Source organism: Castor canadensis, chromosome 15 (assembly GCF_047511655.1).
Source record: "Castor canadensis chromosome 15, mCasCan1.hap1v2, whole genome shotgun sequence".
Lineage (NCBI taxonomy): Eukaryota > Metazoa > Chordata > Mammalia > Rodentia > Castoridae > Castor > Castor canadensis.
This window is the reverse complement of record NC_133400.1, coordinates 6,426,714-6,443,055: the sequence shown is the minus strand read 5'-3', so window position 1 is coordinate 6,443,055 and position 16,342 is coordinate 6,426,714. Positions and strand designations below refer to the sequence as shown.

General features: G+C 49.8%; 1 protein-coding gene across 2 annotated transcripts in view; it reads left to right on the top strand.

Annotated features, from left to right (window-relative positions):
- The window catches only part of Cmip (c-Maf inducing protein), a 204,081-nt gene that overhangs the window by 105,594 nt on the left and 82,145 nt on the right, over nt 1-16,342 (top strand). For both annotated transcript variants that reach the window (XM_074055585.1, XM_020179750.2), the window contains exon 2: nt 15,919-16,044. In XM_074055585.1, the coding sequence (XP_073911686.1) occupies nt 15,919-16,044 (126 nt within the window). The remainder of the gene's footprint in view (nt 1-15,918; nt 16,045-16,342) is intronic.

The window sequence follows — 16,342 nt, the reverse complement described above, 5'->3', positions numbered from 1 at the left end:
GATGCTCCTTTCTAAATGGGCTCTGGGATGACCAGAGCATCCGAAAAACCCTTTGGAGGCCACTGGGCAGAGCTGGGAAGGCTGGGTCTTTCTCTGTGGGCAAAGCAAGGCTATTAAGACTGAGCTGACAAACATCACCATTGGGTTGTGTTTCAGGAAGAAAACTCTGTGACAATGTTTTGGGGAGGGAGGAATGGAGAGGTGAGGCTGGAGGCAGGAAATTCAGATGGGCTGGACGAGAGGGCTGAGAGGTTCAGGTAAGTTGGAGGCCCATGAGGCAGCCAGGCCTGACCCTTGGATTCCAAGGTCAGGTGTTGAGTACAAGGGGACATTGAGTTTGAGTGTGCCTACACAGCAGGAGAGGAAGCAGAGCAAGCTGGGAAGACGTCAGGAAGCAGGGCGCGAGGTGGCATTGAGCTCCTGAAACATCCACCGAGGTTGAGCCCCTCACTCGGACAACACTGTGAAGGTTGGGGGCTTGTTTTGTTTAAATGTGTCCCCAACACCTAGAAATAGCCGGCGGTAGCTTCAAGCCACACAGGAAGCACTCAATAAATATTTGATGATTGAGTAAACTGTGAGTCTCAAGCTCAGGAAACAGACTCTTAATCCTGCATTTAGATTATTTATTTCAAGCTGAGTGCGAGGCTGCTCTATATGTATGAACTCATCCTTCTCCGTCAGAAAAGAGGGCCCTGTCTTCACTGAGAGTGGCTGCGGAGTTTTCCATGGAAATCAGTGAGGTCATTGGTGGTGCTAAGAGAGGGCCATGTGGGTTAATTGCAACCAGAGGCAGAGGCCCTGGCTCTGCCTACAGCGGAGATAATTCCAAGCTGAGAGGTGATTTTCTGTGCTACCTGTGGCCTTTGAAAGTGTCCCCAGTGATCCTGGTTCCTTCCTTCTCCCTGTCTTCCAGGATCCTGGTTCCTTCCTTCTCCCTGTCTTTCGGCCATGGGCCGAACCCTCTGGACCTGGACTCCATACCAGGAGCCTCGTCCAATTGTCTAAGCCCCTGTGCAGGAAGAGCCAAGGTTTCAGGCCAGCCACTTCAGTGGCCCCTTGAGTTTGTAAAATCTCTGAGCCATTGCATTTATTTTGAACTTTTTTATTAAATGAAATTCACATCTTGTCAAAAACCATTTTAAATGGTACATCTCAGTGACTTTTAGTACTCACAAATTTGTGCAACCAACACTACTGCTTTCTGTCTCTGTGGATTTGATGCTGTGGGTAATTCACATACATGGGATATCACACCATGAGCCTTTGCTCTCTGGTGTCTTTCATTTTATATCATGTTTGCAAGGTTCCTCCATGGGTGGCTGTCAAGAGCCAAGCACTACAGGGAGGGACTGTTGGTGGTTACGGAGAACTTGACAGGCAGCATCGGGGGCCATTGGACTAGCTTTTAAACTGCCGTCCACCCTGATTGGTCCCTTCCTCCCTTCCTTTGCTGTATCAGCTGTTACATACTTTTGATGTCACCTCTGCTTATTAAAATGTATTTTGTTTGATAGGCAGAACTTAATATAGATAGCTGTGGGCAGGATGGGTGACGAGCTAACCTGTGTCCCTGCCATATACACATGATCACCTCTGGCTGGGAGGCTGGCTTCACCTCCGTGCACCAAAGCTCACCCTTCAAAGGAGCTGGGACACAGGTCACTGTACAGTGGTAGTGACCTCTTGATGCTATTCCCATTCCCCCGATGGCAAAATGGCTGCAGAGGATGCCGTGAAGCCAGACTGGGGATCCAGGCAGTGTGAGCCCACATTCCAGAACTTTCCTCTACTCCACCTGGCTTCCTGACAGCTCCAGACTGTCCCCCTCCTCCCTGGCTCACGTGGAGCAGATTGTTCCAGGTGACTGTACAGAATCACGTCGGTCCCCTGGGGGTGGTGAGGGAGAACCACCTGGCCTTGGGAGGTGTTTGTTGCCTGGCCTCTGTTGATAGATAGGCCTTTGGGTCTGTGCAGAGCGATGCCTGAGTGTGCATGGGTTGAATTCTTGTCACCCATCCCGGAAACTGCTGGAAGCCTGCAGCCTCAAGCAAGACCCAAGAGAACAGCCAGGGACTCCCCACTTCCTTGACACACTCCATCTTCCACTGCCAGCACTTGCTTTTCCAAGATCAACTAGGAACCATTGTGTTTATTTGTCTGAGATTGTACCCTGCCTTCCCCGGAGAGGACTGAGACTTTGCAGGCAACTCGACTCGGATCATATAGAACTAGACCCTCTGGAGCCCTGGAGATGCCCTCTCTCCCCCTCTGTGTGGGGCTGCCCCCAAGGTCACTGTCCAGGTGGCTAAAATTGAAACAGTTTACTTTTTTTTTTTTTTTCCTGGCTAGTAAAAGCATACAGCCCATCTTTCAGGGTCTTTCCTTTCTTCATGTCAATTGAAGCTGTCTCTCTATGGCAGGTTTCTCTTTAAATTCTGATCCTTCCACAGCTGAGGAAACTGAGGCTGTAAAGATAACTTGTCAGCCTGTGAGAGCCAGAGCTAAGGTGGGAAGTCAGGTTTATGATTCCCAAGTGTACATCTTATAATTCAAGAAAATACGTAAAATGTCACAAAGACATTCTGATATTTAGAATGCTGGCTTTTTGGTACACCTGTGTTCATTATGCACGTCATCCTTGTGTATTTGGACAAGAGTATATGGGGACCCACAGACGAGTGTTCTTTTCCCTGTGCGCTGCTGTGGGCAGGGATGTCCTGCTCACCGCGGCATCCCCAGAACCTGGCGTGTGCCTGGCTTCAGTTTTCTTCTGCACATTGGACCAAAACACCATTTTTATTCTTAACCCCTTCCCATTCCTTCTTCCCAACCCTTTCTTCTGGTATTTTCTAGAAAACTGTGTTGTTGGAAGATCCTTGCCCCAGCTCTCCCTCCCTTGTCAAAGAGTCTCTGAAAGACTTTCAGTGGTGCTGGTTCATTCCCATCATGTCGAGAACAAGAGAGGGGTGTGGATCAACCCCCCCAAGGCCTCCAAGCTCACTTCAGAGCTATTTCTAGCAGCTCCGCTTCCCAAGGGGACCAGGGTGTCCCTGGGAGAACACCCACATCTCCTGGCATCTGGGCCACTTGGCATGGTTCAGAGTTGGTCCCAGGGGACTTGTCACCAAATTTGTCCTCAGGGAAATTTCTGTAGAAGTTGTCTGATACTTGCACAGAATTTAGGGTTAAGGCTAAGGCCTGTCCTTAGAAGTTTCTAGAAGCGTCCTTGCTGCATTATCAGCAGGGCCCAGTCCTGGTGGACACAGCAGATAGCAAGTCCATCCACTCACCCACATGCCTACTGGAACACGTGTCAGGCAGCTTTCTACTGTAGGGACAAAATGTCTGCAAGAAATCAACGTAAAGGAGGAAAGACTTATTCCGGCTTCTGGTTTTAGAGGTTTTAGTCCATGGTCCCTTGGCCCTGTTGCTTTGGACCTGTGGTGAGGCAGAACCATGGGGGAGCATGAGATGGAGCAAAGCTCCTCACTTCGTGACAGCCAGGAAGCAGAGAGAGGGGAAGGGGCTGGGGTCCCAATATCCCCTTTAAGGGTATATCCCTAGTGACCTAACTTCCTCCCACGAGGCCCCACCTCCTAAAGGTCCTGCCACCTCACAACAGTGCTACAGGCTGGTGACCAAGCCTTTAACATACAAGCCTTTGGTGGACATTTAAGACTCAGACCATAGTACTTTTGGTACTCTGCTAAAGTCCCCCCAGAAAGAAAGCAAGGAGAGAAAACACATCCCACTCACCTTCTTCCGTGCTCTCATGCATGCATTTGTTACTCACATGTTTGTACTCCCTCTTGAATGGCTTAGATCTGGCCACACCTGCAGGTCAAATCTGGCTCACCACTTCTCTTTGTAAATAAAGTTTTATTGGAATATAACCAGGCCCATCTGTGCATTATCCATAGCTGCTTTCCCACTGAGGGAGCACCACCAGCAGTTAGGACCGAGCCCACAAAGCCTGAAGAATGTTCTATCATCTGGCCTTTCAGAGAAACGTTCACCAACCCCTACTTTAGAGTCCTCTCAGATTCAGAGCCTGGCATCATTAAAAACTACCAGCATGGCGCGGATAAACGTCTCTTCCTTGGGCTGTGGTTTTCTCAGGTGTGAAATGGGATCATAATGGTCCCCATCTCGTGAGCATTCTGAGGAGTGGCTGAGAAGCTGTGTGGCACAGAGGAGATCCTTGCTGGAGTCACAAGTCACTTTGGACATGAGCTGAGGTGGTGGATTAAAAGGTGGGGGTCCCCACATTTTTTCTCAGGAGTTCTGAGCACACAGTGATTGGCATAGGTATAGAGAAAAAGCCCAAGGTCAAGGTACCCCCCAGGCTCATGAGAAGTTGGAATTAGGTGCTCTGTGTCCCCACTGTCTTCAGCCATGTTTCTTCCAGCTGAGTTTCATCAAAACTAGTCTGTTTTAGAAGCATGTGTTCTGAACATCCTCCATTCAACCCCTGGCGTCCTGATGTCTGGAACACCTATTGAGTGCCAGCCAGCCTGATGTTGGCTTGTGATTGGGAAGTTGAAATGTAGTCATATAAAAAAAGTGCAGCTGCTGCTCCCAGCCTGCCACCCTGAGATCGTGACATGGGAGCAGACATGTCCTTCCTTCTTGCCTGTGCCAACCGTGGTACAGAGAGAACACCACCCTTGTGCCATGCGTGTGAATCTGTGCCAAAGGTCCACATAGGGGTTTACAGTACACCACCACTTCCTCTGAGGCCAGTTTTGAGAAGGTGCTACCTCTGCCACAGGCCCTGGAGTCCACTCCATGAAGGGCAGACTCCATATTTGGAGGAAGTTAAGCTGCATCGGCCAGCCTGGATCCATCCCCAAACTCAGGAATCCTCGTTCAACCCCAAGGTTTACGTCTCTGAGAAAGGGTGGCCTGTGGAAGACACTATTTTTTTTTTTATAGACTTCCCTGGAATTCTCTGTGAATGGGGGTTTCTTGGGTTTAAAGCTAGGGATTTTAACCTGGGTGTAGTGGTACATGCATCATCCCAGCACTCAGGAGATGAGGCAGGAGAATCTTGAGTTCAAGGATAGCCTGGGCTACAAAGTATCTGAAAGGAGGGAGGGAGGGAGGAAGGAAGGAAAGTAGGAAGGAAGGAAAAAAGGCATTTTAATCCTAAGACCCAGGAACCCCACTCCTGGGCGTTACCAATAATTCTTTCACACCACCCCCAAAGCTTGTATAGGAATGTTGATGGTATCCACAACGGGACACAGCCCCACATTTGCAAACAGATAGTGTGACACAGGAACACTGCTCGGTGATGAGCAGGAAGAACACGCTTCAGATGTGGACAGCAGTGCGGACGCCCACACCTGTGAGAAGTTCAAGAACACGTGGAGTTAATCTGTAGTGATAGATGTCAGAGAGAGAGAAACACTAAGAGAGAGAATTCAAAAGTTTGAGGAGGTTGGGCAATGGAAGGCTGTCCCTGGTCCGTGTTGTCTGCCACCCCTTCCTGGGCATCCTGGTACCCCCACCTTATCTTAACTTGACATTCCTAGGCTAGGGACCCACCCACTCCTTCCCCTTGAGAATGCCCAGTGCTCCCCTCCCAAGATCTAGCTCAAAGGACCCTCCCAGGAAGACTCCCTGATGTTCCAGAATGTTCTTCTTCCTTTCTTTGTTCAGTACTTACCCTCCTTGATGGCAGTGCTTATCACAAAGTGGCATCAATACCTTTGTACATGCCTGCCACCCCCACCCCCATCATGAGCCACCCTCTGGCATACCTAGCCACCCTGAGGCTCCCAGGCCTGAAAGAGCTGCCGTGATGTGGCACCATGGATAAGAAAGTGACCTTGAAGTCAGCAGCCCTGGCTTTGATGTGGCCTTTCTGCTAACCAGCTGTGTGCTGGGCCTGTTATTTAACAGCCTGAACCACACTTTCTTCCTCTGCAGACAGCATCCCAGTGGTCCCCCCTCCCCGCCGTCCCCAGACTTTGGGAGGAATCAGTGAGACAGACAGTGCGTGTAGGCAGCTTAACTTATGCCTGGCATCTGGGACATGCTGTCTTCAGGCTGGCTTCTGTTGTCCTTAGACACATCTGTAGACTTCATGGTCGGAATGGTGCTGACTTGAGTCTCTGCAACTGATCCAGTGGCACAGATGCCCAGTGCTACACCCCAGGGACGAGATTCTTATCCTTCCCAAGCCTACAAAGATGGCTGAGGTTGGTTGGAAGGGCCTCAATGAGGAAATATCAGTCCTTTGCTCTATTATTAAACTTCTTGAGCCATTTGGCCATAAAAGGGGGCAGCTGCCATAGCTGGACTTGTGATTAATGAGTCCCCAACATGCCTCCTGACTGTCTCCATGGAGCCCCGGGGACAGCCGTGTCTGCAAGGCCCAGTGGCAGGGCTGCTCTGCTGAGCTGTGGGTAACAGGGAGGGGCCTAGTGGGTCTTGCTGCCATCCTCATGGTCCTATGGGTCCCCAGGGAGGGTGGGCTTTGGGGGCACTGTTGAGATGGGCACAAGGAGATGGTCCAGCCTATGAAGAATGTCTCATTGCCATGAAGACTGACCTCCTTGGGTATCGTCCAGGTCTGGCCCCAGGCCATAGCGCGCTCTGAAGCATCCCGTGCGCCATTGGTCACACTCTGCTGGTCAGCCAACCCCCTGCACCCCAGGTGCCGAGCTGCAGCCCTTCTCTCTCTTCAGTCCCTTTGGAGTAATTCCTGATGGATAGAGGAACCTGGCAAACCTCTAAGCAGAGGCCCTTCTTCTCAGTAAGACTTGAAAGCGTTCACCTCCACATACGGAGTTCCTACCAAACTTGAGCCTATGCTGGGAGGTGAACTCGAATAGCCCACTGAAGCTCATGCAGGTGAACCCTCACCTCACCAGGCCCCTGCTGCAGCCCTCTGGCCTCCTTTCTCTCTACCACACCATGTGACACCCTCTTGGGGAGACTGGTGACAGCACAGCAGTAGTGCCCGTTATGAAGCGTTCAGGATGTGCTGAGCACACTGTACACATCGTCCCATTTAATAGCTGTCTGCAAACATCCTTAAGATAGGCATACTGTTACCTTTTTCTTAGTTGGGATGTAATTCACATACCACAAGATGCCCTGTTTTTTAGTGTGTAATTTGGTTGTCTTTGCTATATTCACAGCTGTTACCAATCTTTCATCCTAGACTTTTTTTTTCACCCTTAAAAGATGCCTCATACCCATTAGAGGTGATTCCCACTTCCCCATCCCTCCCCCTAGCCTGGCAACCACTAATCTACTGTCTGTCTCTAAAGATTTGCCTGTCTGGACGTTTCACATACGCGGAACCAGACAATATGTGGTGTTTTGTGTCTGGCTTCTTTGAGTCAGCCTCATGTTTTCAAGTTGCGTTTATGTTGTAGGATGCTACAATGCTTTTTTTTTTTTTTTGGTGGTGCTGGGAATTGAACCCAGAGCTTTGTGCATGCCAGGCAATTGCTCTATCACTGAGCTACATCCCCAGCCCTTATTTTCACCCCATTTTATTTATCCATTCACTGGTGGATAGACATGTGTTTGCTTCCACTTTTGGCTCCCAAGAACGGTGCAGCTGTGAGCATGTGTGTGCAGGTCTTCATGTGACCGTGTGTTTTCCATTCTCTTAGATACATGCCTGCACCTGTTCAGGATTGCTGGATCATCCTCAACTTTTTGAAGAAGTACTCAACATTCCCACCAGTTCAGTTTCTCCACCTCTCCTCTAGCACTTGTTACTGCTCTGTTGTTTTATTCGTGGATTCTATGTGCTGTCCTAATGGATGTGTGTAGGACCTCGCCTTCACGAAGAAGGAAGTGGAGGTGCAGAGGGATAAACGCCACCCAAGAAGCAAGTGGTGGAGCCTGCATTCCACTCTAGAACTTCTGATTTTAAAATGTTTTTATTGAAACAATACACCCAGAAAAGTCACCCAGTGTGAACGGCTGGATGCATTTTGAGAGGGTGAGCCTACTGTGCTGCTACCAACCAGAATCATGAGCTAGAATATTGCCCAGCTCCCAATGTTCTCCCTGTCCAGAACCGTCCCTCCCAGGGGTAACCATGGGATGGGTCATCAACTCATCTCGATCCCAGGCAAGCTGGATGGGTGTCAGCGTGATAGCCAGTGCACTGACCTCCCAGCTCGGCATGAGGTCCACCTGTGTGTGAATGAGCCTCCTGGCCCTGCCGCTTGTGCTCAGCGTGCGGTTCATCCTATGCGTCACCTGAGTGGTGGGCTTGCTGTCTTTGGTATGTGGTGTGCCACAAGCTGACTCTGCCTGCAGTGACTATCCGTCCATCCTTCTGCTCATGAACATCTGTGTAGTTTCCTCTCTGGGGCTGCACAGTGTTTGGGGACTCTTGTGCCCAGGTCTTTAGGACCACGCTGCAGGCATTTCTGCATGCAAGTGGGTTGTGGCCTTGGGTCCACAAGAGAAGCTTCAGTTAGGTACAGCGTCTGATTTCCAGAAAAGGGGAAGGAGCACGTGAAAGGCCTGGGTCCAGATTGCCCACCCAACAGCGTTTGCCTGACTCTGCTCATCTATATGGCTTTCCCACTGCAGGGTTAAAACATAAAAACGGCCTGAGAGGCCTTTCCAGATGCACATCTGTGAGCTCGTCCTCGAGGCCAAGTTGAACTGTAGTGTGAAAAGACCCCAGGGATTGGGGAGCACCAGAAAGGGAGCCCATGAGCCCCCTCTGCGCCAGTCCAGCTTCTTTGTGCAGGTTTACACTTGAGGTGGGTGTGCTTTGCCATTGGCTTGAGGAATTTGGCGGGGCTCTATCTTGGAATTCCTTGTCTGTCTCTTCAAAGTAGGGCCTGCAACACATCATTTCCTCTCTGTGCCTCTCTGTGCCTCTGTGCCTTCCACAGTGTGTGGCTACTAGGGGTCAGTACAGCTGTTTCTGCCCTCATTGCTGTGCAGCTGAACGAAGTGATTGGTACCAAGCTTTTACCACGGTGCTGGCTACATGGTGACTGCTCAGTGCCTGTTGGCTAGGGCCTTCCCATGTGGGGTGGGGCTGGTGAGGGTCACATTTACATAGCAGTATCCTATCAGAGTGAGACAGACGTAAAGAGGCTTTTCACCATAACCAGAAGACAGAAGAGCCCAGCGTCTCCAAGTGGAGACAGTGCTGCAGACCATGGTCCAGTCATACACAGGAGGTCACCCTCAAAGGCGTTAGAAGAGCAGAGCCAGATACCAAGGGCCTCATGCCAGGTGATTCCACGTGTCTGGAATGTCCAGGTTGGCAAATCCGCAGAGATGGAGGCAGACGAGGGGTCTGGCATGGGCTGGGGTGGCAGGGAGTGACTTAATGGGTATGAAATGTCCTTCAAGGTGATGAAAATATCCTAGGACTCGAGAGAGGTGTTGGCTGCACAGCACCCTGGATGTCCTAAAGGCCACTGAGCTGTGTGTTTCTGAGTGGCTCACAATTAATTTGACATTACCTGATTTCACCTCATTTTCAGTAGAGATCGAAGTGCAGCTCCCCACTCCAAGCCCCTTATTGGTGCCACCACTGAATATGATGCTAAAGTTCACGATTGTCACTCACTGATCTTCCAGCATGGGCTGGGAGGGCTCCCTGCTGCCCCTGTCCAATGAGGTATTACTGTTGAGGGCCCAGGTTCACGTCCAGAGCCAGGAATCTCGTGGTAGTGGAATGGTGCCCCAGGGAACCCGCTGTGTAGTATGGTCTCCTGTGTCGTGACTCAGATGACTCATGTGAAGAGAAGACCCGACCCCAACATGACCTAGCTAGCCCCCTGCCAGGGCCACTCACACCCTGTGACAAACAGCCCACTGTTTTCAGCCAGCTCCCAGCTGGGCAAGGTCTCTCTGGCCTTCCACAGCCCAGCCTTGGAGTCGCTGATGGATGGACTTTTCCAGATTGGCTTTTCCTTTTGAGGTCTGGGAGCCTTCTTCTCCTGCCCCTCCTTTCTGGGACTTGTGCCTTGAGTCAGCTGGGAGCCTCATCCTGGGGGCTGTAGACATCATGATTCACATTCGCTTTTTGAGAAATCCCATGGAAACCAGCAGACAGGTTTGGACAGAAAGGCAGGAGGAGGTGAAGACTGAGCCAGCATTGGGGCCTGTGTGCTGGTCATACCATTTCAGTTCACTCTGCTGGGCAGGAAGTCCCTGGAGGTATGCAGATTGACTGTCAGCTCTAAAAGCCCTCAGGATCCCATGGGGCCCTTGGAACGTGGCTTTGGAGGAGGCCTCTGTGCCAAGAACTCATCTCAGAAATAGGGAGGGTTCCTCTTCATGGTCTGGCAAACACAAGACGCCACCCCCCCCAAAACCAGCCCACATCAGTCCCCAGAGCAGAAGGACAGAGGCACAGCTCACTGACCTGTCTGTGACCCCCATGGGATAACAGTGTCCCTAAGAACCAGGACCCCAGGTGATGGACTGTGCATCTCTCATCCTGCACGGGGTGGCCCAGTGTGCTTGCTAACCTCCCAGACATTCTCACCAGACCTGCCTGGGTAGAGCATGACCACCAGCAGCACCCAGCTGAGCTGGTGGCCAAGGACACAGGCCCCTCAGCCCTGGCCAGTGCTCCCAGCTCGCCTTAATATGTCTCTAATGAGAGCAATTTGGCAATGGGGTAAAATGTGCTCTTACCCTTTGTCCCAGTAATTCCATTTCTGGGAATCCAGCCTAAAGAAATAATCCTAAATATAGGGTAGAAAAACATGTTTCACAAGGGTGTCCACTGCAGAGTTGTTTATAGTTCATGAAATGAAACAACAGCGCTGTCCATGGGTGGGGGGAAGCCGGGAGCAGAGAGCAGATAACTAACTACACAGTGGCAGCCGCTAAGATGATGGCTGGGAGACAACTGTTCCCAGTGCGGGATGTCTCTCTGATGTAGTTCGGGAAAAAAAAAAAAAGAAAAAGCCATGACAAAATGATGCGATTTTTGGCTCTGCAAAAAATTATGTAGAATAATAATCAGGAAGGGAAGATACTAGAGTGGTCATGAGTGGTTGCGATGAAATTTTATCTGAAAAGTTTGATTCTGTTCATCTTCCTATGCTCAGTGTTCACACCTTGCGGTTTTTAGTTAGGTTTTGAGTTGTAATTTACATACAGTGAAATTCACCTTTCAAGCATGCAGGTCTGGGAGTTTCTACAATGGTAGCCACTGCAGCAGGGAGCCACCGGCTCCTCCCCATCTCTGTGTCACCCCAGCCCAACAGCTGGCAACCGCTGGTCTGATTCTGTCCCTAGAGTTTTGTTGATTCCAGGATGTCATATAAATGGAACTGTAAAACGTGATCTTACCTTTAGAAAGATTTGTAATCTTCTCGTTGTTCTCAGACATGCCTCCAAGAGCTGGGTTTCCCAGCCTCCCTCGGTAAAGGAGAGCATAATCATTCTTTTTTTTTTTCTCTTGTTCAGCTTTCTACTTTGGGCAGGAGTTGTGTCTGTCCCCCGTACCCCCACAGCTCTGGCCACCATGCTCCAGGTGCCAGGAATTGTCTGTAGCATTGTGCCAGCAGTTACTGTCCAGGACAGCAGAGGGCCAGGTCTTAAGCCAGACAGTAGCCCTGGTCAGGACCCTTCACTCTGGCCTACCCTGTTTCCCTTGCAAGCTGCACACACTCCTGTCTGTAATGATCGTGGTAGCAGCTGCCTTTGGTGACTCTTTCTTTTCGTTCTTCCTTCCTTCCTTTCTCTTTCTTTTTTTGGAAGATAGTAAGGAATGATTTATTAGCAAAGCAGAAGTGCATGTTGAGGAGTGAGGTGGGCAGTTGGATGAGGACAGACTGCATGGAAGCTGTTGGGATTTGGGGTTTTGTCCAGTAGGATGAGGTTCATAGGTGGCATGAAATTCAGGATCTTGCGTTATAGCCCCGCCCCAAATGATCAGATGACTGCAGTGGCTGCCTGGGTGGGAGAAGGCATATACCTATGTATTTGATCTGCTTTGCCTTTCCGGGCTTAGGGGTGCCAGTAGAAGGTCACATAGCAATCATTGCACCCTCAAGATACATGTCCAACCTTGACGTTGGGAGTGGGATCCATAATATTAGTCATTGGCCTGGGGTTTTAGGGCGGAATCTGGTAGCCCAGTGCACTTCTTCATTCCTGCTCAGATCTACTGAGACTCCTCTGCTAACATTCCCCTCTCAAGCGTTCAGGATCTGAAATTCCTTCAGGGCTTTGGACAGTGAGATCAGTTCAGCTGCTTCCTGCAGACAGGGTGACAGGGATACTCAGGATCCCGAGTCCTGCTCTCTGGCAGGACTTGGGAAGTTGATTAGGTTTGGGAAGTTGACAGCTGCTAAGAATATGGCACTGTTAGACCAGCAGGACTGTAGTTGTCACAAAATGAAGCAACCTTCGTGTTCAAGGACAAAAAGGTGTTCTGTAGCCTGGAGGTGAGAAATTTAACAAGGGTGTTAAAATGAGAGGGCTGAATGAGACAAGTGGCAGGATTAGGAGCAAGGGTGGGGGCAAGTATATAATTAAGCAATCTCATGATTGGTTGGGTGGGACCTTGTCAGGATAAGAAAGTCATTGGTGCCTTGATGGTGGTGGTGATGCTGGCTCAGCTCTTGTCTTAAGACCCCATGGGTCCTGTCTTCACAGAGGTGAATGGCTGAGAGTAAAGGAGACAAGATATAAAATAGAGGCAGGGTATCTACCTTACTTGTGTGCCCAAGTAAGGAGTTCATGCTTTTTTAGCAAAGACAGATTCTAAGTGCCTGTTGTACTTCCTCCCTTTTGTTTGAACGTTCCTCATTGAGGAAATTAGGGTGTCTTATTACCCCTGGCTTTGCAGGCTTCTTAGCCAGGGATAAACTAGTCCACGAAGGAGGACAATTTGTAATGGCTGAAGTAGATAAATCAAAAGAACCTGTTGTTTAAGCCTAAAACTAGGAACACCATCATGAAGCAGAATATAAGGAGAAATCAAAGCCAGAAGACATCTAATTAAATAAATTGTGTAGGAATTCTCTTTTAAATGAGCATGGGCTACTAAAAAGATAGATTTGGAGTCCATGGAAATACTTGTTTTTCTGTCTTGCAAAGGTTTAAGTCTGCCTCATTTGTGGAGGCGGCCAGAGGAAGCATTTTAGTGTGAGATAACCATGCTTAAGAGCCCTTCCTCCATATCCTTTCAACTTTCGGAAGGATTGGCCCAAGTGACTCCATTTTTGTCACTGGGACAGCATCTCATTATGTACTCCAGGCTGGCCTGGAGTACAACCCTCCTGTTTCAGCCTTCACAGGTGTGCCCTACCACACCCAGTGTGACCCCACTTGGATTCTGGCAACTTGCCCCTTTGTCTTAGAACAATTTCTCTGAAAATTTTGTGTGTGTGTGTGTGTGTGTGTGTGTGTGTGTGTGTGTGTGTAGTTAGGTTTTTTTTTCTTTTGGCAGTACTGGGGTTTGAACTCAGGCCCTCACGCTTGCTAGGCTGGTGCTCTACCACCTGAGCCACTCGACCGGCCAGCCCTGAAGGTACTGTTGCGTAACCATCCTGTCCTTTGGTTTTAAGTGTCTCGTTACCAGATTTGTCCCAAATGGTCTGATCTGATCCCATGGAGTATGGGGGGGATAGGAGAGTAACAGACAGCTAGGAGTCAGCGCCAGTAAGACCCTTTTGGCCAAATTCAAGAGTGGCTGGGGTAAAGTGGCTCTTAGGCTGAGCTCACCTGGAGTTCATTTTTAACTTTGTCCTGTGGGTGATGTCTTAGTGTCTCAAAGCACCGTTCAGGTTGTTTTGTTAGAAGTCATACTTCCCTTTAGCACATCTGTGGTTGGGCCATTCCAGAGGGCCCTCGCTCCTTTGGGCACAGTGTTTAACGTTAGACTGTTGTCCAAGGTGCAGCAAAAGAACCATGTAGATAGAACAGGAAGCTAGCAAGGAGTGATTTATTAGCAGAAAGTGAGGCAGGTAGTTGGATAAGGGCCAACTGACGATGTTTCTTAAACATTTTATCTTAGAGCAGTTTTAAATGTAGAGACGAAACAGAGCCCCATCCTCAATGTCCCCAGTGTTAGCGACTGAAGCCAGTGTGCTGAGTTTGACATGGCTTGGGAACCAACACCAACACAGTACTTTTGCAGCTGGGGCATGGTACTGGTCCCTTAGTTTTTACCTTTTGAATATGTGCTGTTTCTGTCCCATAACATCACAGTGCATTGAGTTGCTGTGTCCCCCATCCTTCCTCGCCAGGACAGTGGCTCAGACTCTCCTTATTTGTGGTGAGTCCTGGGCAGGTGTTTTAAGGAGCATTCCTCATTTGGAGTTTGCCTGGGTTTTAGGGAGGAAAAACCCCAGAGATAAAGTTAGTCTTTTTCACAGTACTTCATTTTATTGATCTCTTCAGTACGTTCTGGGTGCCGTGCTAAGCCCCTGACAAATTTGCTCTCCTTTAATGCTTCCCATAATCTATCTATTAAATAAATTTTTAATCTTACCAGTGGAGGAACCAGGCACAGATGGGTACATCAACTTGCTTAAGGGCACAGTAAATGGCTCAAGTGACAGTCTTAATGGTTCTAATGACTGCTTTGAGCCAAACAGTGGGAAAGTGAGTAGGATGCTTTTAACAACAATATGTACTGCCAGTACCTGTAATCCTAGCTATGCAGGAGGCTGAGATCAGGAGGATCGTGGTTCAAAGCTATCCCTGGCAAATAGTTCTACAAGACGCTACCTTGAAAAACCCTTTCAAAAATAGGGCTGGTGGAGTGGCCCAAGATGTAAGCCCTGAGTTCAAACCCCAGTACTGCCAAAAAGAAAAAAAAAAAAACCCAAAAAACAATATATACTTATTTATACACAGCCGTTTCCCACGAAGCCTTGATTGCAACTTCTGCCACTTTCTACAAGCCTGGCAGTATAGTGAGAAGGGGTGGACTGGAGCAGCCTGGCACTGGCTCTGTATCAGTCACACAGGTGAACACTGGCTGTTTTCATGACAAGGGACTGGAGCCACAGCTTGGCCCAGGGTCTCCCAGGAGGCTTGTGGGAAATAGAAACCTTTAGGCTCTCTGCACATGCTCCCAGGTGTGCTTGCAAAGGCCAAGGCTATGTGCATTGGATCCAGTTGGTCCAGCTCAGTCTGTGGCTGTGTTGTGCTATGTCTCTGTGGCAATCCCCACTGCGGGAACTTGGGGATGTCTGTGTGGCCCGCAAGTTTCCACACGCTTCAGTGGCTGCATTTCAGCCCATTTCCTCCACCCTTTGTGGGTGATAGGATTTGGGCCAGCTGGACATTTGGAAGAGACCAGGGTGGCCGTGAGCCACCAAGGCCATCAGCCTCTTGGACTCTGTGCAGTTGCTATTGCTCCTAGAGCACAGGTTACATTTTAAATTAAAAAAAAAAAAAAAAAAAAAACAAGTGCTACTGAGGTGAGACCAGGAGAAAAGAGGACATGTCAGGCTGGGGCTTTGGGGTGCAAGGAGCAGGTCCAGTAAGAGGCCCTGTTTGCAGGCCATTGTGGGAAGTGTAGGTGTGAATTTCGTGCTTAGGTCAGTAGGAGCCCCTGAAGGCTGTTCAGCGAAGGCGGGGGAGCATGGAGTTGGCCATCTTGGAGCTTGGCTGTGGACGCTGAATGGAGGAGGCAGGGAGACCAGCAGATGCTATTGCTACTGCACAGGGGGCGATGGTGGCTTGTTGCCCATGAAGGATGTGGGATTTCAGCTGCACCCTATGCTGGGTCCTGCCCATGCCTAGGAACCATCCTCAGTTCTTGTCCTCTTGGCATCCTGAGTCTGTCCCCACTCTGCCCCTCTAACTGGGATGAATTTCCTCCGCGACCCTGCCCTCTTGCTGGATGCTGTCACCAGAGGGGGCGTGCCGGCTTCTGAGCCATGGGTCCCCGCCTGCCTTTGTAACCTGTGTGTCTCTGTTTCTTTCTTGCTGCAGCCAACTGGGTACATGGAAAACTCGGTCTCCTACAGCGCCATTGAAGACGTTCAGCTGCTGTCATGGGAGAACGCACCGAAGTACTGTTTACAGCTCACTGTCCCTGGGGGGACTGTCCTGCTGCAGGTAGGATGAGCCAGCACTTTTTGCTCCCTCCTCCATCTCTACTCTCCAACACCCCACCCCCTCCCCTGAGCCCTCGAGGGTTGTGGCCAAAGCCAACTGTGGGGTTTCCAACCCAGTGTAAGAAAGGCATAAACGGGCTCCCTGGAGAGAAGGAGGGGATGCACATAGATTGAGCTCCTACTGCATGCCTTCACTACCTAGGAACTTTCTGTGTTGCTCATTCATTCCCTTAAGCCTGAGAAATGAGATGAGCTCCATTGTATGAATGGGGAAACTGAGGCATGTAGGTTAGTTGTTA